The 17,172-nt window shown below is 56.7% G+C and overlaps 1 protein-coding gene across 1 annotated transcript in view; it reads right to left on the bottom strand.

The window, feature by feature from the left end:
* The window catches only part of ITPR1 (inositol 1,4,5-trisphosphate receptor type 1), a 296,007-nt gene that overhangs the window by 125,271 nt on the left and 153,564 nt on the right, over nucleotides 1-17,172 (bottom strand). Inside the window, exons 20-30 of the mRNA XM_062200352.1 lie at nucleotides 14,929-15,123; nucleotides 12,492-12,743; nucleotides 11,934-12,075; nucleotides 11,051-11,204; nucleotides 9,475-9,662; nucleotides 6,419-6,557; nucleotides 5,731-5,789; nucleotides 3,439-3,600; nucleotides 3,194-3,364; nucleotides 2,713-2,778; nucleotides 1,922-2,059 (exon numbers count right to left, since the gene is read on the bottom strand). Coding sequence (XP_062056336.1) covers nucleotides 1,922-2,059; nucleotides 2,713-2,778; nucleotides 3,194-3,364; nucleotides 3,439-3,600; nucleotides 5,731-5,789; nucleotides 6,419-6,557; nucleotides 9,475-9,662; nucleotides 11,051-11,204; nucleotides 11,934-12,075; nucleotides 12,492-12,743; nucleotides 14,929-15,123 — 1,666 coding nt within the window. The remainder of the gene's footprint in view (nucleotides 1-1,921; nucleotides 2,060-2,712; nucleotides 2,779-3,193; nucleotides 3,365-3,438; nucleotides 3,601-5,730; nucleotides 5,790-6,418; nucleotides 6,558-9,474; nucleotides 9,663-11,050; nucleotides 11,205-11,933; nucleotides 12,076-12,491; nucleotides 12,744-14,928; nucleotides 15,124-17,172) is intronic.

The following is a 17,172-nucleotide window of genomic DNA, read 5'->3' as shown; positions in this document are numbered from 1 at the left end:
AAAGCACAGTCAGTACACGTCGAGTTCAACACTCGGAGGGAGCAGCATTTCAGAAACCTACGGCCACTCTGCCCAACTCTAAACAAGCACGTGTTCAGTACAGTGAAGTGGGACGAGAATCCCAAGTGGAAAGCGTCCTTCCTACCCACACTCCCACGATCGTCCCCGACTCTGGCGTCAGCAGCTGCGCTCGGGCAGGACGGTGCAGCCGTGAGGAATGCAGGCACCCATCTCAACCAGGGTAGACGGTTTCCTGGCTGTGTGGGCCGGAGCAGCACTGACCTTCTCAGACACGGAAGTGCACGACTCCTCTATCTGTCATGAAGATGAACTGACAACACCCACGTGCAGCCTTGGACAGCGAGCACTCAGGGAACGTCAGCAACTGGTTCTCATCTACACTGAGCTCAGCAAGCTTTGTCCTCGGGGTGAAGCAGTTCATACCTCAGGTGCCCTGTTCCAGAAGCCGAGCCCAAGACCCCCTGCAAGTACTCCTGTAAGCCCCTAAATGTAACCACCACCCACAGCTGAAGTGCTGTATACAGGTGCTCGGCTCCAACTGATCCGGGTCTGCACCTCCAGTCTAAAACAGCTGAGAACACAGGACACAACTGTCTGGCGCAGGTGACATGGCAAATACACAGACCATCCAGAAGAGACTTGCACTACCTGTGTCTCTCATTAACCGGGGCTACGGGGGGCCTTCCAGCTCTAAGAACTCAGAGTGGGAGGGACAGAGAGCTGCAGCCGGCTGGCAGCCGTGGCCTTGGCTGCGCACATGTCCATCTCTCCCACTGGAAAGCGAGTCTGCTGGCATCAAGGACTCAGGAGCTCCTAGCTGAGGTGGAGTTTTACAAAGCCAGAAAGCTCAGGAGACATCTTATCACAGGAGGTGGCCTGGTGGGATCTGTGCTCTCCGCGTGTGTGTCCACACAAACATGTGCGCCTGTAGACCAACAGTGCTCTGCAAACGTCTGTCTCTCACTAAAGAAACCGACAACAGCCAAGAGAAAGCCATGGTCACAAACTACCCCTGAGGTTCTTTACAGCTGGGGAGGGAAAGGGACTGGCAGGTTCAGTCCAGACACCAGGCGAGTTCAGAGGGCAGGCAAGCCCACAGGAACTGCCAGTCAGCTACGCACCTGCCCTCTTAAGAGGGACGAAGCCTGGTTTTCCTTATGGCTGTGGAAAGGCGGGATGCCCCTGCTTTACAGGGTTCCTCTGGGGAAGCTCACACAGTGAGAGGCAGCAGGTGCACAGCAGGTGCAGGCCCAGGCTCCAGGGAGCAGAGTCAGCCCAGGCTCCACATACGTGGGCCATCCTGAGCCCCTGGAGCCGCAGAGCTTCCTCTAACACAGAGCTCAAGACACAGCCAGCCCCCTTGGCTGTGTTCTCGGGGACAACAGGAGCTAAATAATGCAAAGGCTGCACCTTGAGGCCCACTCCCTGCAAGCAGTCGGCAGGCGGCCTTCTTCAGGCCACTCATGCCCATCAAGGCCTTCTCTCACGGTCACTCGTGAACCCAACAGGCTGGAGGCTGAGCCCTGGCATGTTGAAGCTCCCCAAACCCCAGGGTGCTGCTTATCAACAAAGCGGGCCCAGCACAGCTCCTCACTGGATTTCACATGTGTTCTTGGATGCCATGTGACCCTACACAGACGCTAAGCACTGCTCCCCTCCCCCCAAGCCCCACCAAAGACAACACCTAGGAGGCAAACCCCACCTCCAGCCGGTGGGGAGGAAACTCGGATCACAGAGCCCCAGAGCAACCTGAACATAGGGCCTGCTGTGGGCTGACCACTGAGGACCTCCGGAGTGGCCATGCCGCATGCTCGCAGGAGCATCTAAACCATGCTCTGTGTGGTTCACGTACTTGCCCTGAAACTGCTTTTGTCACGGTCACAGCCGTGGGGGTGCCCACCTTCTCGTAGGGGATCTGCAGCAGCTCCAGCACCACGGCGTGCGCGCCCATGTTCCTCAGCAGTCGCTGCTGCTGCTTCCTGCTCTTCCTCACCGAGGCGCTCTCCTGCACGCAGAGTTTGCTGAGCCGAATCAAAATCTGGCAGAGAAAGACCAGTCTCAGCAAACAGCAACCGGAGTGGGCCAGGGACGCAGGACCAGGGGGCAGGGACGCACAAGGGGTCACAACACACAGAAACCGCCAACAGGGAAAGCGTCCCTCCTCCCTGCATGGAACCCAATCAATGGACAACTACGGATGCAACTTCCAGAACACGCAGGGATTATGGCTTCAATAGCAAGAGGGGCAGTTTGAGAGAGACCAAGCGAAACAGACGACCAGAACCACCGCCTGGATGTTACGGGGAGATCACTCTTGGGTAACAATGCACACAGCTCCCGGCCCCTAGTCTGAACATCCTCATGTGACCCTTTCTAAGGAACCGCAGCTCTTGGTGGCAGACACGCACACCAGTCCTGGGCTAAATCCTCGGCATCCCGACAGCTAATCCGTCACACTGGTGCAAAGCTCCAGCAGGACCTGGGGCCCGCAACAGGTGGAGGGAATGAAGACACACGGCCCAGCGCCAGAGCTGGGGTCAGAATCCAGATCTGACCCTTACCCTCTCATCTCTACTTTCACCCTGTCCAGCTTCACATCCAGAAAAACAACCTGAAGCATTTGCTGCTTCAAGCTGACCGTCGGAGGAAATGGAAGCACCTCAGAGAATCCACAGTAACAGGCCAGCTCACCTCCTTGACCACCCTGTAGTTGTAGCTGCTGGCGCTCTCGTGCTTCTGCGACTTGTTGTTCCCCTCCTAGGGAGCAAAGCAAAGACAGCTGTGGTACATGCAGCTTTCGAACCACTGTCTCTTGGCTGGGGTGAGCACTCCCTTCAGGAAAGAATGGGGGCTGTACACGGTGTCCAGCAGTCGTATGGGGTCTGTACATGTCATCTACTCACACCCACTCCATGAGAGAGGCCAGGCCAGCCAGGGCCACAGGACAAGTTTATGGCCACGTGTTTCTGTACAGGAGACCTGGTGCTCATCCACTCCACAGGTGATTTTGTAGCTGATATCTTGAGACAGCTGTCACCCTGGGATGTCACAGGCTGGTCTCTCAGACACAGTCCTCAGCCCAGCCCTTCCTGCATTTACTCAACCCATGTAGGATGCACCCTGGCCCACAACACCTGCGTCTGCTTTGCAGCCCGACACAGACTCTGCTCACCTCTGCTTTCTTGTGTTCATTTTCTCCAGAAGCACCGTCCATGGTCTCATCGGGCCCCTGCCCCTTGTACACCCAGAGCTCCGACTTCTCCACGATGGACCTCAGCTGATCCAGGTCCTGCTTGATCTGTTTGTAGTTGTCCACATCCTGGCTGGTCACCAGCAGCTGGACCTGAACGAACACGAGCCATCAGATGCGCACAGGGGCATCTGAGAGGCGCAGCCTGGCGCCGGCCCTCCACCTACCTGCTTGAAGGCCTGCAGGACCTCCTGCCTCTGACTGAAGTGCCGGAAGAGCAGCTGCAGGGCCCCCGACACCAAGGGCGGGTAGTCGTGCATGGTCAGGTGCAGCAGCACGCGCAGGAAGGTCCTGCCGCCGTGGTCATCCAGGTCCAGCGGCGTGTTCTCCTCACTAGAGAGCACATGAGAGGGACAGCCACATGAGCCACAAAGCGCCTCTCCCACCCACCCCCGGCAACTTAGATGTCTGGTGCTCTATCCACTTCCCGTGTGCTGACTTCTCCTTATGCCGACACCATCTGGACGTGTCCTCAACACTGCAGAGATTATATGACTATATGTCACCAGGGCTGAACCTGAAACCAAAGCCCCGGCCCTCTGGCGGCAGGAAACTGGCGCTACAGCCAGATCCCCCGCCAGGATCACAGGGCTCTCCCACAGGGCTTCACCTGCACTCTGAGGACTGCACACAGACGTGGTTCTCCTCTGTCCCAGAACTCCTGTGTGTTCCAGACCCTGCAGACTCTCGAGTGAAGGCCCAGCCTGCTGGGTTTCTGGACTGCAGCTCTCTGATGTCCTGGCACATCCCAAGTCCCCTGATCACGCACTTGGAGGCTTTAAAGCCTAACAAGGCCCACGTGCTCGCTCTGTTCTGTGCCTAACTTGTCACAAACTGGAACAGGCATTACCGTGCACTCAGAGGCCCCTCCTGGAGAAGCGCTGCCACAAACCAACCTCACAGGGCACAGTGGACCTATCCGAGGTTATCTCAATGCCTGTGAGGTAACTGTGTTAATTTATGGCACTGAAAGATTGACAAGCACATCCTGGGTCAAGCTGCAGACACTATCACCAGTGGGCACTGCTACCCAACGGCTGTGCCAGCCCCTGGCTGCCCTCAGAGAGGTGACAGATGGGTCGGACTCCCTGGCCACAGGCTGATGAGAGGGCTGAACAGGGAGGTGTGAGGGGCACGGCAGGCCCGGGTCTCCTGCGGGAGGGCCATCACACTGGACCCAGACACCCGTGTAGCTTCTCAGAAACACATTTTCCATCATTAGGAAGAATGGAGCACACCCAAATGCCATGGGTTTTAATATTAAGCATGGCTGACATGGGGGGGGGGTTCCCTGGCAGCGTGCGCTCTGCATGCAGTCCCTCCCACACCAACACCAGGCTCAGCGGTGGGGTTTGCTCAGGGGAGCAGGACAGGAGCAAGTGCAGTGCAAGCACAGGTATGACGAGCACCCGCATACGTCAGGCTCGTCCCTGTGGCAGGCTCGTCCCTGCACCGGCCGCCACACTGGCAGGAAGCCCAGGGTACCTGCAGCGGGGCAGGGGACAGATACCCCTGCCAAGGGGCCAGAAAGCTGAGGAAAGCAACAACTTGGACATGATGGCCCCAGGAAGTGACCTCAGGAAACTCACAGCACAGGCCCAGCGATGAGCACAGAAGAAAGAGCCAGATCACCCCTCCGCTCAGGGAGCTGCGAGAGGTAACGAGACCCCGGTGCTTGACCCCTCCGGCTTCTGAAGTCGCACTCTACCAGCAACCGGCTACCAAGCCCAGCGTGCTGGCTCTCAGAGCCGTGAGCGGGGGGTACTGCCATCCACTTTAGGCTTTGGGCAGATGCGTTCACATACATAAGACAATGTTTTAAGCCAGCAGTGAGCAACGTGATGCCTCCTAAGGGGCTCACACACCAGCATCAGGGACGCCAGACACGCCTGTGCTTTCTCTGCTGAGGGAGCCAGGAGAGCCACGGGCGTCAGACGTCTCCTCCAGGGGACAGCATGAGCTCTCCCTGATCTGTTTCTAGCTCGCTCTCTTTCAGCTCTTTGTTCTGCTGCAATTTCCCCTTCACTTAAAAAAAATCTTGAAATGTACCTATGCATAAGGGGCCTTCAAAAAGTTTGTAGAAAAATGGAATTAAAAGTTAGGTTTATTTGGTGCAAACAAACGTTGAAATCCACGCAACGTTTCTTCAGAACACACTTTCTCCACCAACTTCTTGAGGGCCCTCTTATTGTAGAAAACCACAGAGCTCTTCTGGCTGTGGCAGGATGTGTGCAGGCACACGCACACACGTGTACACACATGTGCATGTCCATGTGCACAGTCCAGCCAACTAAGGTGACTCTGGCTTGAGTACTAGGAATCCCCAGGAGGGCACCAGCACCACCTAATCCCAGAGGCTAAACATGTACTGCGACAGTCACGGAAATGCCTTTGAGAGCTGCAGAAGGGCAGCCTTCCCAACGGCAGAGCCGCCTCCACAACAGCAGCTGAAAACACACTTTCCTTCCTCCAAAGATGCCTTCCGCTTGCTCCTCGATGTGTTCGAAGTCGAGAGCACCTGCAAAGTCAGAGACGCCACTTCAGGGTCAGGAAGGCCTCAGAACAGAGCTGGTCTTCCAGGGGCGCAGCTGCTGGGCTCATGCCCAATCCTCCAGACTCAGACACTGCCACGCTGGGGAGCCAGGCGAGCCCAGAGACCCCACTCAGCGCTCCATGGCCTGCGCTCTGCCCTCCCTGCCCGCTACCAGGCCGCTGGACAGCAGCAACCTTGTGCCAAGGAAGCCTGGGGCCTGGCAGCAGGAGTGCCCAACAACGCTTCCCTGACCGGGCAGGGACAAAGGGCCAGTGTGAGGGCGGGATGCAGCGCACACCCAGGGCCCTTAGAGTTTTGCTTGTGACACTTTCTGTTTGGGGGCTTGGGGTATTTGGAGGAGGGGTATGCTGTAGGCAAACACACGGTGGAAACCTTGGCTGCCACGTGTCTAGCAGAAGGAAATGAGACTTAGCCCAAAAGGAATCTGGGCTTGCCCCATGATGCCCCTGGCTCAAAATCCACGAATCCCAGCAAGCTGTTCTGACTACAGTGATCCTCAGAGGCCTCCGTCCTCCGCTGTTCTGGAAGCTGCCATGCGCACCCAGCTCTCCTGAGGCCAGCCCGAGCACGCCTGATGACGCAGGGTCACTGACCTGGCACACTGCTGGGCCCTTCAGGGCTGCTGCTTCCGGATGCTGCTTCTGTCGTCTGCGAGTTGCTTTCGTCAAACTCCCGCTTGAATATGCACAGGAGGCAGGAAATGCGGTAATCCAACCTCACGTTCAAAATGAACTGCGGAGTCAATCGGGGACAGCAACAGACTGGGTACACAGCCACATCACTGGTTGTCCGCACACAACCAGGCTAAGAGCTGTGCTGAGGGCCTCCAGCACCAAGACTGCACCCTGGCCACACCCACATCACGCGCCACTGCAAACAGCAAGCACGGGACACCGGCTCCAGGCCCAGCACTGAGAAGAGCGAAGGCAGCTACTGTGAGCGCAGGGATCAGACGAGAAAACTCACTCTTTACTACCAAAACGTAGCTGCCTGCTCCGATGGAGGCACACACACTGGCCCCCTCCGCCTGCAAGTCCTGAACCCCACCCCCCGCCCACCACGGCAGAGTCCCTGGTCTGCTGACTGCCAGCAGGACCGAAAGGCAAGTCCCGTCAGCCTGCACCATTCAAAGGCTCAGGAACACCCTTCCTTCCTTTCTCCCCTTGTCCATGCTGAGCCCAAGGGACAACCTGGCCCCACCTCGGAGCTGTCACCTCTCCAGGCACGGTCACCGGCCCATGTCCCGCCAACCATCAGACACCTTCTTTGGTATCTTGGGTAAACTTGGGGTACTAGGTGTCATCGCAACTGGGCTGGAGGATGCCTGGGCAGCCGGTGAGGGGACAGCCTCTGAGTCACAGGGCTCACGGCAGGAGGAAGCCCCACTCTCATCCAACATGGGTGGGTGTCACCGAAGCCACTGAGGGCCGGAAGAAAGCAGAGGCAGGGGCAGGGAGGGTGGATCTGCCCTCTCCCTCCAGGAGCTGGGACCTCAGAGCTTCAAGTTCCCAGCCCTCAGCTCCCCGTGGGCCTCAGGCCTGAGACTCAGAACGAGTCACCAGAGGGCCCAGCCCCACAGCTGCACGAGCCAGTCTCGGTACAAACCCCTCTCAGGCATCCCTGTGCAACTCTGCGGGTTCCGACCCTCTGCAGACCCCACCTTGGGACACCCTCGGAGGCAGCCCTGCCTTTACTGCTGCCTGCCAGGGTTCCCTCAACCTTGGCCAACCTCAGGACCACCGGCCCTTCTGTCTGTGCCACACACTTCACCTCGGCTGCTCAGCCTGCTGCTCCGCCCTCTGCCGCACTCATGGCTTCCCCCCAAGCCCCACCCTGCCAGGTCCTGACCCCTGATCATGCTCTCCTGGCCACTTACAGAACCAACCCCACCCCCTGCCATTCATCCCCCGGAGGCACTTGTTTTAGGTTAGCACCAGCACAGGGGCTTGCAGCAGACAGAACCCTGCAGGCACCAGCGCCTCCTTGAGGGTGCCCCACACTGCTCCCCCTCCTAGGGTCCCATGCCTTCTCAACACGCTCCACGTCCCCAATGACTGTGTGCAACCCCAAGTGACCTGCGTAAGCTGCTCAGAACCCCAACAAGGTCCCCTTGCTTCTGTACGGATCTCACCCCTGCTGAAAGCCGGACTCCTGCCTCCTCCACAGACACTCTCTGCCCCCGCCACACGGAGTCACAAGCCCGCTCCTCTCAACACAACCTCCCGTGCGCACAGCTCCAGCACACCCACGCCCCAGGAGACCTGAGGCCTGGGCGGAACCTGTCCCGGTCATCTCTGCAGCCCTCCCCGGGCCAGCCCACGCCCCGCACACGACTCAGTCAGCAAACACGTGCAGAAAGGACCCGGCTGACCTATGCTTCTCATTCACCATGGCAACAGCCTATGCCTTGTCACTCCTGATCAACCTGACCCTGTGTCTCTGGGGACACACAGCCCAGGGCCCAGATGCCTCTCCTTACTTCTGGTCAGGCACAGACCCCATGAGCTTCCTCCCGCCCTGGGTGAACTACATGGTGCAGTCCCACCGACGCTTTCCAGGCTGTGGCAAGTGCAGTCTCAGGCACGAGCATGTGAGTGCCGACTGTGTCCCAGGACGGGAATAAGCCACACAGCAACGGGGAGAAGAGCCAGCAGGATTCTCTGCAGGAAGGAGCAGGCGCTGCTGGGCAGACACCTCCGCCATGGAGCAGGAGGGAAGCTCAGGCCGCTGGGGGAGCTGCAAGGCCCCCGGAAGCTGTGGGGGTCTCCCACCAGGACTGCACCCCCTCCTGCTTACACAGGAAGTGGCCCTGACAACCATGCTCTCTCACACGAATCCTCTCTCAACTGAAACGACGACAAAAAGACAGCTGCTTGGTACCAACCTAGCTCCTGAGTGGTGACCAGCTCCCCTGACTCATCTCTCATGCCCTCAGGGACCAACCTGTTCCCAAACGTGTCCGCACCTCACACTCCACACTCACGCTGCTCCCTCTGCTGTGAGCACCTCCTGGGTGGCCCCACGGCTAACTCCTCACTTCCGACCACATCATCTTAACGCAGAGACGAAAGCACTCCCGCCCTCCGCCACAGAGGCCTCCGTGCCACCCTGGTCCTCCAGGATCCTGCAGCAGCCCGAGCCCCTCCACCGTCGGCCACAGCTCAGGCTGAGCTGAGCACACGCCTGTGCCCTGGCCAGAATCAGGTCCCCAAGTAGCAGGAATTTGACCCATTCGCTTGTTGGTGCGTCCCCAGTGCTTAAAGACACTTGATACCGTCTGTCTCAGTAAATGCTTGCTGAATGAGAGGGAGGAGAGGGGGAAGCAGTCTAGAGCTAAGGGAACCCTGAACCGAGTGACGAACACCAGGCAGGGATCCAGCGACACAGGGCAGGGGAGTGAAGTCCGAGCCAAGCGGCAGGTGGGAAAGAGTGGAAGCCAAGGATGAAGCAGTCACAGGCGCTGCAGGAACAGTGGTGCTGCTGGGAGCGGTGGGAAGGAGGTGATAATTAAAGGGTTTAAGAGGAGCCGCTCACATCGACACTGAAGAACAAGCTCAGCACTCCATCACTTGCTCCCCAGGCTCCACCAAGGCAAAGTGAGGCAGCACCCTCCTGCCGCGGCCCTGCCCCCGCCCAGGCTGATGGGTACCTGCAGGATCTCGATGATCTTCAGCTTGGTGTCCATGACCATGATGTCCTCCTTCTCGGGCTCCGCCTGCTTCACGTTGCCCTCAGGTGCAGCAGCCATGGGGGTCATGGGCAGAAAGCCCCCGCCCCGGAGCACCACCTGGGTCATCAGCTCCCCGACCCCGTGGATGGACCTCATCACATTGCTGCCTGCAGGGCCAGGAGAGACCAGGGTCGGGATGACGCTCCACAGCACTCTGCACACGTGGGGAGGGCACCCTCACTCCATGGCCCTCAGCATCCGGGGACTGGGATGTTGGTGCCCAGCAAGAAGGGGTCTTCTGAGAGGGGTGGGAAGACAGTGGGCTCTTGAATCCACCAGGAGCGTTTCTGTGGGAATTCTACAGATCAACTACTGCGCACGTGCACTGTGCAGGGAACGAGGCCACAGAGGCCACGCCGCACAATCCCTGCCTGGCGCTGCTTCACCTAGGGTGCACTACAGCCACTTCAAGGGCTCAGGCCGCTCGTCTATCGAATGGGGATAAGGACGCTCGAGGGCAGGACTGAAGCTGTTGCAAATGCCAAATGACCTAGCCCAGGACCCAGCCAGCCGTGGGCGGTAGAGCAATGTGTGTCCTGTGCTGCGGCTGCAGAAGGCCAGTGAGCGGTCACTCACACCCAGTGCCGGGCTCATGCAGACCCTGACTCTAAAGCAGACCAAGGTATTTACAAACAGACCAAGGCAGGGCTCTCCATTCAGGGAGAATTCCCCGTGTGGATGTGAGTGGGTGTGGCTGGAGAAGAACTGCTCCACTTCCCGTCGGAGTCTCACACGGAAGGCAGCGAGCAGAGGGAAAGTGAGGCAGAGAGGCGGCATGAGGCAGTGCATCCGGCAGAGTGGCCAGGCACCTTCAGATGAATCTGAGACCGCCTCCAGGCTTCGTCCACACTGGGGTTTGTAAGGGCGTGGGGTCCACATCTTCCAGTCATTGCTCTTCCCTGACACAGGGCTTCTTGAGTGTGAAACTGGTCAAATTCCTTCCAAGGTTTTGTAACCTGACTCTATCACACTGGGTAACCCACTTGGCCCTGAGCAGAGAGAATTCTTCTGGGATGTTCTCCATGGGAGGATGGGAGAGGCTGGGACCACCTATAAAGTGACCGGGGCAGGGGAGGACTGTGCTCTGTAACACACCAGGACTGTTAACGCCCCCGTCTGCCTTGGCCCCTTTCTCTCTCTCTGCCTAACATAATTAGATACCAAGATGCAGGCCAGGTTTTATTTCATCATCAATGGACTCATGTACATAAAGAGAGACACACATCACTGAGCAAGGTGATTTTTCAAAGTGTCCAGCCAAATAGACTCCCATATCTAATCACAGAGCAAAGACAGCAACATGGGGCTCACCACTAGCTCTAAAGTCTCAGGGTGTGGGTGTCCATGGCACTGGCCATCTACTTGTCTATAAAATGCTGACACTGGAGAGTGGGGAAGGGAGGAAGACAGGGAGGTGTGACATGGGCAGCATGGGATGGGCTGAGACGTAGGCACCGCCAGGCCCGCCCACACCACCCCCTGCCTACCACAGTACCTTTGCTCTCCTCTCCCTTGGCCATCTTGCTGACGGGGAAGATGGTCGTCACGTGCACGCAGTCTAATATGGCCAGGAGGATCTTGGTTAACCGCAGGAGGTCAGAGAAGTTGTAGAACCCAAAGTAAATGAGATTCCTAGCTAAATTCACAACCTATTGTATACAGAAAAGAAGATGGCATTAGACTAGCAATGTCCTCTGGCTCCACTGGATGTCAACCAGTTTATACTTCTCAGCTCTTTTAACCTTCTCTATGTAAGAGAAGCCATGTATTATGCTTGCAGTGTCTGAAAAAATTTCAGAAAAGAGAAAAATTTTTAAAAAATTAAAAAACCTGCCAAACTACTCTTTGTTTTCATAGTTAAAGCAATCAAATGAATCCATCTGCCTAGCTGCCCAAGGCCAACACTGCGCCAGCCAAGCTGCACCCAGCAAGGCACAGATATCAGCAACTACAGAACCATCACCAGTTAAAATAAATAAATAAATAAATAAAAACCAACCTCCAAAAAGGCAAGGGCTGTCCGCGTTTTCACTGCCAGGTAATGAGGATTTATTATTTATCATGTTTGCCACCTCATTCATCCACAGCAGACCCCGAGCACAGTGTTTCTCTCCCATCATTTTTACAACCAAGAACACAGCAGGCCTAACACCCCATCATTTCCCATGATTCCATTCACCTTGCACACTCCTTTAAAGTACCTAACAGCTGTTAGGCAAAGCCAGTGATTATCAGTTCTGAGTTATCCTGGAAGAACACTGGGCTCAATTCTTTTTCATTAAAAGCAGAGCATGGTGGGAAAAAGCACCACCTACTGAAACATAACAACGGCCAAGAAGAAGCAGACAACACACACAGATGGCTTCACCGAGCATTACCTCAAAGGTGAGCTTGTTTTTCTCCTTATCAGAGAAAGGGAACCTCTGGCAAACCACGTCTCGCAGGTATTCCTCCACGAACTCCATGGTCTGGGAGAACCTCTCCTTGATGTCATCTTTGGAAGTCCCACTGCTATCATAGCTGAAAGACAAGGAGGAAGGAGGGAAGTGAGACCCTCGGCCCCTCCCACTGAAGGCCTCCAGGGCTCCTGAGCCCCAAGTCAACACCCTCAACGCCCGACAGCGACCCTGCTGCACCTGTCCTCAGCACCAAACCAACTGTGTGCTTCAGCACCTGTCTAGGGCCTGCACCCTGCACAGCCAGCTGTGCCGTCTGTTTACTGGATGCCACACACACAAGCATTTGCAGAACAAAGACAGAAACAAGATGGAAAACAGTCGTGTGTCCTGCATATTCCAGAGGATGAAATAGGTGCCCTCTGCTTAGTCTGACTTGAACTTCACCCTCTGCTGTGAGTTACTGGCCCCTGCAGGCGGTCTCCAGCACTGCACGGGGGCGTGGCCGGGTCGCAGGGCAGGGGAAGGAGCGGTGCTCACTCGTCGATGGCGATCTCGGAGGGGATCTCTGACCAGAGGCGGGCGTACTTCACGGGCGTGACCTGCTCCTGCGGGTCTCGGTCCACATGCATGTGCAGCATGAGGCGGCAGAAGGACGCCCGCAGGTCGTAGGGCAGGTTCTCGTCCGACATGCAGCGCAGGATGAGGTCCACGTCCAGCTGGCCCGAGATGTCGTTGATGGCCAGGTACTGGCGGTCCAGACACATCCTAGCGAAGAGGTTCAGCTGGTACCTGAGGTGAGAAGAGCAGCCCCTGGGTCACTGTCCAGCAGTCACCAGGGCTGAGGAAGGGGTCCCGCTTCACAGGACTTGGACATCAACTCCCTAGATGGCCAGGTGGCAACTGGTTGCAGCTCTGTGCCCGGAAGGGACAGTGGCTGGGGAATGACCCTACACACGTCCATGCAGCTGGGCGGGCAGGGACTTCTCTGACCGTATTTCACTACGTCCTTGTTTATCTTACAAAACACAGTGAGACCTGAGCTGTTGTCTGCTTGGTACACTTCAGCTGTGTCTTCACACAGGTATCACCAACACGGAGTCTGATTAAAATTTTTATAATATGTTTAGGATGCTCTGTCATGTCAGCCACTCTCTAACTCCTACACTTGAGCCACAGCTGGGAGGTGCCTCCCTTTCCTCCTCACACACTCACCAGGAAACTCCGGGAACCTGACAGACACCCTCCTCACGCACCTGCAGGAAGATGCAGGAAGCAGAGAGGAGGCACACCTGCGTGTGAAGCGGTCAGAGCACCAGGAGCTTCCCACCCGGCAAACACTGGCCTTCAGTACTACCAGTGACTGTGGCTTGAGAAGACTCAGCCCACCAGCTACTGGGGAAAGGCAACTGCAGATTGATTCCACTCCATAATCTTAGGATGAGCAGAGATTAAAAAGCATCCCAACAGCCCGCGCCGCGGCTCACTAAGCTAATCCTCCGCCTCCGGCGCCGGCACCCTGAGTTCTAGTCCCGGTCAGGGCGCCAGATTCTGTCCCAGTTGCTCCTTTTCCAGGCCAGCTCTCTGCTGTGGCCCGGGAGGGCAGTGGAGGATGGCCCAAGTGCTTGGGCCCTGCACCCGCACGGGAGACCAGGAGGAAGCATCTGGCTCCTGGCTTCGGATCGGGGCAGCGCGCCGGCCATGGCGGCCATTTGGGGGGTGAACCAACGGAAAAGGAAGACCTTCCAGTGTGTCTGTCTCTCACTGTCTAACTCTGCCTGTCAAAAAAAAAAAAAAAAAAAAGCATCCCAACAGCAAAGTTAGCCAAGACCAATGCAAACAAAAGCTGCCACTCACAACAAAGGGAATGGACAACGCTAACATATGCTGTAGGATTCTCTAGGGAAGTCCAAAATCAGAGCATCCTCCAACCCAGCTCCTGGTGTGCAAGCGACAGACACGAACACACAGGGACAGATGTACACAAGGACATCTCTGGTGTGGGAAACTCCAGCACGAACGTGGGGTTTCTGTACTACGACTGACAGGCAGGAGCACCCAACACAGACACCACTGAGGAAGGGAGCAAGCTCTAGACTGTTACCCGGACTGCGGGGCCACGCTGATAAATTCATCACACGGAATACTCGTTCTGACAGACAGGTGTACACGTAGTAAAACACACAGCACTGAGCATGTGAACAACACACAAGAATGGGAGGCGCAAGAACAGAAGACAGGAAGTGAGGAGGGGCATTTGGCAGCAGTCTCAGGCGTCTTATTAAGGGGTCCTGGGAGTACTGCTGCACCTTCCCTACCCCTCCCTTTTCTTCTCTGACCATTGACTGGCTCAACACACTCCTTGCCTGTCCCTTCCAGCAGGCCCCAGAGCGGGACCCAGGAGGCACCAGAGAGGGAAGGTGACAAGCAGCACAAGCAGGAACGCACCAAGGAGAAAACACTTGGGAGTGCCGACCACCATGGGGATGACGACGGCAAAGCAGGAGCCAGGACAGCCCAGGCGGCCTCTGGAGGTGCTGGGGAAGTGCGTGCTCTCTGGCGCATGGCGACACACACAGATGTAAGCAGCTATCCATGAGCGCACAGATGCACACACGCCTTCGAGCTGCCTGTAAACCCTCTGAGACGGGCACGACTGCCTCCAGGTGCAGAGGAAGAAATCGGAGCAGTCCAAAAACGAGTGAGGGGAGAGGGCGGGACTGCAACCCAGGCAGCCTCACCCCACAGCCTGACCCCTACAACCCACATGTGCCACAACTCAGGGCTGACGCAAGGGAGCAATCCTCCTTCCTGGGGCCTAGACAGCCGACAGCAACCAACTCCCCGAGCTAGGACAAAAACACACTCGGCCCCCGGGAGACCGCCTGCCTTCCTGCCTGGCGGTCACGGCAGACCCTTGGCGTCACCAGCAGACACGAGGCAGTGTGCCCTGACCGGCACCCGCGCGGCCACTCACCGGTAGTAGCTGAGGACGTCCCGGTCTTCCTTCTGCCCCTCTTTGGCGTCCTGGGCCAGCTCCCGCACGCTCTTGCTGCGCACCTCTTTGTGGCTGTCTCTCCAGAACAGCCACACCTCCTCCTCATCCTCGCCAGCCTCCAGGGCGCTCTCTCCGCTAGACACCCCCTCAAACTCGAAACGAGAAAGAACCAGCCTGCAAGAGACGAGGAGAACTCAGCACTGCTGGTCGCCAGCTTCGCTTCAGCCTCAGGCACCAGACCACCTGCCGGCACAGACCCACAGAGCTGCCACCTTCTTCAGACTGTGACCCAGGGTCCCCCCGGCGGTGACCGTGCCGCCCAGTGGACATCCAGCAGTGGACGCCAGGAGATACCAGTGCAAGGGAAGGGGCTGCTGGCACCCAGTGGCGAGAACGGCCGACAACAGCACAGCAGGGACCCTTCCCCCAGTCATCTGGCCGCCAAAGCCAAAGCACTGAGGAGGAGAAACCCTGCGTGGACCTGTACCCTAAATTAAGTCATTCATGAGACACACACACACACACACGTGCGCGCAAACAGAAATCACTGAGGTCGCTGGCACTTCGTTAATACCATCACTATCCATGTGGGGCCGGCGCTGTGCGCAGCAGGTTAAGCCACCCCCTGGACACTGGCATGCCATCTGGGCAATGCTTCGTGTCCTGGTTTCCCCACTCCTGCTCCAGCTTCCTGCAAATGTGCCTGGGAAAGCAGCAGAAAACGGCCGAGTGCTGGGCCCTGCTCCCACACGGGAGGCCCAGAAGAAACTCCTGGCTCCTGGCTTAGATCTGGTCCAGCCCTGGCCATGGGGCCATTTGCAGAATGAATCAGCAAATGGAAAATGTCTCCCTCTGTGTCTCCTTGTCTCTCTGTGTCTCTGTCTTTCAAATATACAAATATACATGCCTTTTAAAACTACTTCCTGTATGACTGGCACCATGACAACTTTTCCTCTGCCCAGAATGGGTGACCTGCGTTAACTAAACTCGTGTGGACCATCAAATATGTTTTGCTCACTGGAAACTCTTTCCAACACTGACTATGACTTAGGCTCTTGAGAATTTTACACTGCTGATCACACTTAGGAAGGTTCAAATCTTGAGGCAAGCATTTAGCCTAGCCGTTTTGACACCGTGTTCCGCATAGGGGTTCTGGGGTACCACTCCCAGCCCAGCAACTCTCTCCAGCTTCCTAACGCCACCCTGGGAGGCAGCAGGTGACGGTTCAAATAAGTGGGTCCCTGCCAACCGTGTGGGAGACCTGGACTGCGTTTCTGGCTCACAGCTTTGGCTCTGGCCCAGATCCCACCACTGTGAGCATTTGAGGATCGCAGCAGTGAACGGGAACTCTGCCTGCCCGTGTGCATATGTGTGGGGGGCAGATCTCTGGCTCTCCACCTTGAAGTTAAAAACACTATATGTGTGTCAAAAGCTTCCTGATAGCTTTAAAGGGGCTCATCATAAAGTTCACAGACAGTGGATACCATAAAAAGCTATACACACTCTCACTCTTCAAAGAATTTTGGCATGAGAAATAAACTTACCTTTTAACTCTCCATCTTTATGTGAACCTTTTATAGTATTCTTCTGCATGAGTTTGAATCCAGGTACAAGTGAGTGACATCACCATGCAGAGGCAGCCAGAATACAACAACTCCAACAATTCCCACACCCAGGAAGGCACCAAACGAAGACCCAATGCCTGCTGCCTCCTGGAGATTCACTCTGAAGAACTGACTGCCGAATCCCCATCCTGAGCACCCACACAGTGAGAGCACGCACACGGCACACACCACAGGAGTGCACACCATGTGAGCACAAACACCATGGAAGCACGCATGCTGTACACACAGGAGTACACACCATGTGAGCACAAACGATAAGAGCACACACACACCAGCAGGAGTGCACACCGTGTGAGCATGCACACCATGGAAGCATGCACAATGCACACACTACAGGAACACACACACCACAGGAGTGCACACCATGTGAGCACAAACACCATGGAAGAATGCATGCTGTGCACACAGGAGCACACACCATGTGAGCACAAATGATAAGAGCACACACACACCAGCAGGAGTGCACACCGTGTGAGCACGCACACCATGGAAGCATGCACAATGCACACACTACAGGAACACACACACCACAGGAGTGCACACCATGTGAGCACAAACACCATGGAAGAATGCATGCTGTACACACAGGAGCACACAC

The sequence above is a fragment of the Lepus europaeus genome, chromosome 9, assembly GCF_033115175.1.
Source record: "Lepus europaeus isolate LE1 chromosome 9, mLepTim1.pri, whole genome shotgun sequence".
NCBI lineage: Eukaryota > Metazoa > Chordata > Mammalia > Lagomorpha > Leporidae > Lepus > Lepus europaeus.
This window is presented reverse-complemented; position numbering and strand designations above follow the sequence as displayed.